Genomic DNA, 3,776 nt, shown 5'->3' with positions numbered 1-3,776 from the left:
CAAGTATGAAATTTGAGACTCTTTGCATATGAAGTTTGGCTGCACACACTGAGGCGTCACTTTCAGCAGCTACCAACTTCCTCTTTTTCCTGATGATGTCAGTGGCTGTGGACTCACTTTTCACATCGTCTTTGTTACGTTCTGTCGCTGTAAGTGGATTATGTCACATTGTTGCAACTGTTTCTTTTATCAAACTACAGTGTCTGAGTAATTTATGTATGGGGAAGAGAAAATCCTGCATTTACTGGAAGGATTTTGGCATGAGTTGAACAAACATGATGATGTTAACAACATGCATGGTAAGTTAAGGTTTCTCTTGATTCATGTCTATGCTTCCATAGCTTCATGACTGGACGAGAAAGGATCTATAGATATCAAAATGCATAATCGAGTCAGAAACATGTACAGTTTTTGTCTTTCTCCATAGACGGAGATTTCAGGGAAGACTGAGGAGAGAGATCACCCTCAATAATAGCATGAAAGTAGCAGCAACTTTTGATTTTAACAAATTGTTTGTCTGAGAGCCTTACTGTATTATATTCCATTACATTCTAAAATTGTCACTATGTGCCTGAATTTTGTGTTTGTTTTTTCCCTCAAGAAAAAGATCCTCATAAATTAATGCAATTTGATGCATCCAATCGGTTGCACCAGCACGGAAGCTAAGCAATGAATTGCTGTGGACTGGATCAGCAACAAAAGATATTTGAGCCACTTAAATTGATATTGATTCTTTTAGGTGGATCTTTTTTTTAAGTGTATGCTATGTTTAGATTATTTTCACTGCTTCACCTTGCCGTCACCAGCCTTTTCTGACCAGAATCCCTGTTATATGAGAAAAATATTGCCCTCTCCAAACCAACCAAACTCAAAAGGCAAAATCAGTCATTTTATCTGGCAAAATAAGGGACTTTGGCTTCACCAAAGTTTCACAATAGCACAAACAAACTAACAGATCAAGGCAGGGGTAGGCTAGAAACTCCTGTCTTCTACCAGTTAAAATTATGAATTTTGCCTATGGATCAGAAAAGGCTGTTTGACAGCAAAGTAAAGTAGTGAGCATATTCTAAATATAGCATACACTTATACTGAGGATGATTTTTTAAGGTGGACCTTTTGAAGTGACTATCCTTTGCTGCTGTCCTGTCCACTGCAGTTCATTTTTTAGCTTCTGTGCTGGTAGTCCTCCCTGCTGCTCCAAACTGGGGCTGTGCTGACTGCCATCTACTGTAGCTAATATACTGACTATTAACCCTGCATCGATTAATCATCTCTTTAGTATCTGTCCCTGCAGTAGTGAAATGAAACCTACACCCTTGTCTTTTTCATTGCAGGTTGGTTCCAGAAACTCTTTAAATCAAGAGTATCTGCATCAGCACAACGTGAACAAACAAAAAACTCAGTTTCTTCTATCAACAGTGTGTCACCTTCACCTGTATCATCTCCATCAGGGACAACCCCTACTAATTCTCTACAGTCACAGTCTGCTCTGCACTCGCAGCTGAGACTGAGCCGAGAGTATGACGTGTTTGTGTGTCACAGCTCGGTGGACAGTGACAGTGAAGAGGCTGGACGCCTGGTCTATTTCCTGGAGACCTCGCCTCGCAGCCTTCGTTGCTTTCTGCGACACAGAGATGACTGTCCGGGAGGTGCAGTTTCTACAGAGTTATGCCAGGCTGTGCAGAACAGCCACATGTGGGCTCTGCTTATAACTCCTAACTTCCTGCAGGATGATTGGTGCAAGTATGTGATGCACCAGGTTCTGACTGAGGCGCCCATGTCCAGCCGGATTATTCCACTGGTTCAGAACCTGTCCCACTCTGAATATCCTCAAGAGCTGAAGTTCTACTTCTACATTGACCTTAGTCGTAACCCTAAGTGGGGTTATTCTCAGCTTAACAAGACGGTGCTCAAATGTAAGTAATGGAAAAATTATGTTCTCTGGGCCAAGTTCATCAACAGAAAGAGGGAGGTTTTTCCTTTCCTGAATGTCTTGGCATTTACTTTTTTGTGAGCTTGAACATGATTCTGCAGTCTTTGCAGAGCAAGCCATCCTTAAAGGAGAAATCTGTAACATATTTACTGTAATGTATCATAAAATGATCATGATATGTCATCAGAGATTATGGAAAGTTAAGTATTAGTATTAGTAAAGTATAAAGTCTAAGTTAAAATATTCGCTTCTCTGACAATAATGCAACAGCTGCACCGTCCCCAGAAATTTCGTTTTGGGGCCGGAAGACTGTTTTTGTTTAGTGGTTTTATGTTAATTTGAGTTATAATTAAAGTTAAATGTGCGCCAAATGAGTCAGTGTCTGTTTATGAGTGGTACATATTCATTAATAATCTTTGAGGAGTAAATTTTTTTATAAAGGTTAGAATTTAGCAATATATTAATGGTGTCTGGCAGGCAGTGAGACAGGCAATCACTGAAGTCAAGCTCCAGAATGTGTATTTTCAAAGCAGAAGGATTTGGTTTTCAGAATAACGGGTTTCATTTTACATTGACAAACTACTGACAGGTATAAACAGCCGATCAACTTGCAGTGTAGGACTCATCATTGCTTGTAATTGTCATACTGCATCGCTGCACTTGTCTTGCGCTCCTGCAGTGCAGCCTGCCTGAGCTTTCTCAAGTCTGGGGAGGAGGGAACAGGGGGAAACCACAGGCTGTATGTTAAATAGTGCTTTATCCTATTTAATATACCGTTTGGTATATCGGCTCCAACTTGCTATTTGAACTGCTGTGTTCATTTTTAATAATCCTTTAATAATCTTCTCTGGTTTTCTTCTCCAGACCTTGAGGACCTTGTTAAAAATGAAAAGACACTTGATTGCAACATGGACAGCTCTGGCAATGGATTAAGTGGAGAAGACACCTCAAAAACAGACAATATGATGTCAAAGCATGATCCCACTGGGACTTCTATCCCGCTGGAAGTGCTAGAGAAGAAAGATGGAAGCTTCAGTGATGATTGCTGTGATCTTCATCAAGAGTAGTTATAGACTGTGATGAAGGGCAGGAGGCTCTGAATGGAAAACACTGCTGCTATTGTCCAAACTTTGGTGAAAGCAGCCGACCACTGAGTGATAATAATGTGGTCCCTGTCAACCTTGCTGCCTCACCTCATACATCTTTGGCCAGTCCTGTTCCGTACCCGTCTTCTAACTTATTGTCAAATGTCAGATCCCTCGCAAATAAATAATTTTACAGCAAGGATTTCATTTTTTCAAATCGGTCAGATTTCTTTATCCTTACTGAAACTTGGTCAAGTCCAGGTGAGAGTGTGTCCTCACGCTTATAATTATTTTCATCAGCACAGGCTTTCAGGTTGTGGAGGTGGACTGTGTGATTCACACAGATAATTTCATATGTTCTTCATGCTCTATTGGGAACCTTTCCTCATTTGAATAACTTAGTTTTGTGGATCAACCCTTTTCCCCCTTTTTTTTGACCCCTAAAAATCTAACTCTAGTTGGATTCAGGAACTCTCTGATCTTTTAGCTTTTATTACTATGCCTCACTTTGAAAGGGTCATAATTTAAAGTGATTTTAACATACAGGTATTCTGCTTCTCTCGTTCCTCTTTTACTAAGGACCCTAGAGACATTGTGAAGTCTTTCAGTCTTGCTCAGTCGAGAGAGAGTTGTTCCACTCACCTAAAGCGACTCACCCTGGACATATTTCTCTCCCCTGTTTTTTTTTCTTGAAAATGTTGATCTCTGGGTGGCTAGCTTATCTGTTTTTGGCAACAAAGCTGTTATTTTTTAGGCCT

General features: G+C 40.3%; 1 protein-coding gene across 1 annotated transcript; it reads left to right on the top strand.

The window, feature by feature from the left end:
• Positions 1-277: 277 nt before the first annotated feature.
• On the top strand, positions 278-3,421 carry tirap (toll-interleukin 1 receptor (TIR) domain containing adaptor protein). The gene is made up of 3 exons (XM_084716376.1): positions 278-299; positions 1,335-1,916; positions 2,798-3,421. Exons 1-3 carry the CDS (start codon positions 293-295, stop codon positions 2,998-3,000), a joined length of 792 nt encoding a protein of 263 aa, XP_084572502.1. The 5' UTR covers positions 278-292; the 3' UTR covers positions 3,001-3,421.
• Positions 3,422-3,776: the final 355 nt, after the last annotated feature.

This window comes from Lutjanus erythropterus, chromosome 4 (assembly GCF_056507025.1).
Source record: "Lutjanus erythropterus isolate fLutEry1 chromosome 4, fLutEry1.hap2, whole genome shotgun sequence".
Taxonomy (NCBI): Eukaryota; Metazoa; Chordata; class Actinopteri; order Lutjaniformes; family Lutjanidae; genus Lutjanus; species Lutjanus erythropterus.
The sequence above is the reverse complement of the archived record's forward strand: the minus strand, read 5'-3'. Positions and strand labels throughout refer to the sequence as shown.

Coding starts and splice junctions, on each gene's coding strand:
- tirap (XM_084716376.1), top strand. Junction 1,917..2,797: donor TAACAAGACGGTGCTCAAAT/GTAAGTAATGGA, acceptor TTTCTTCTCCAG/ACCTTGAGGACCTTGTTAAA.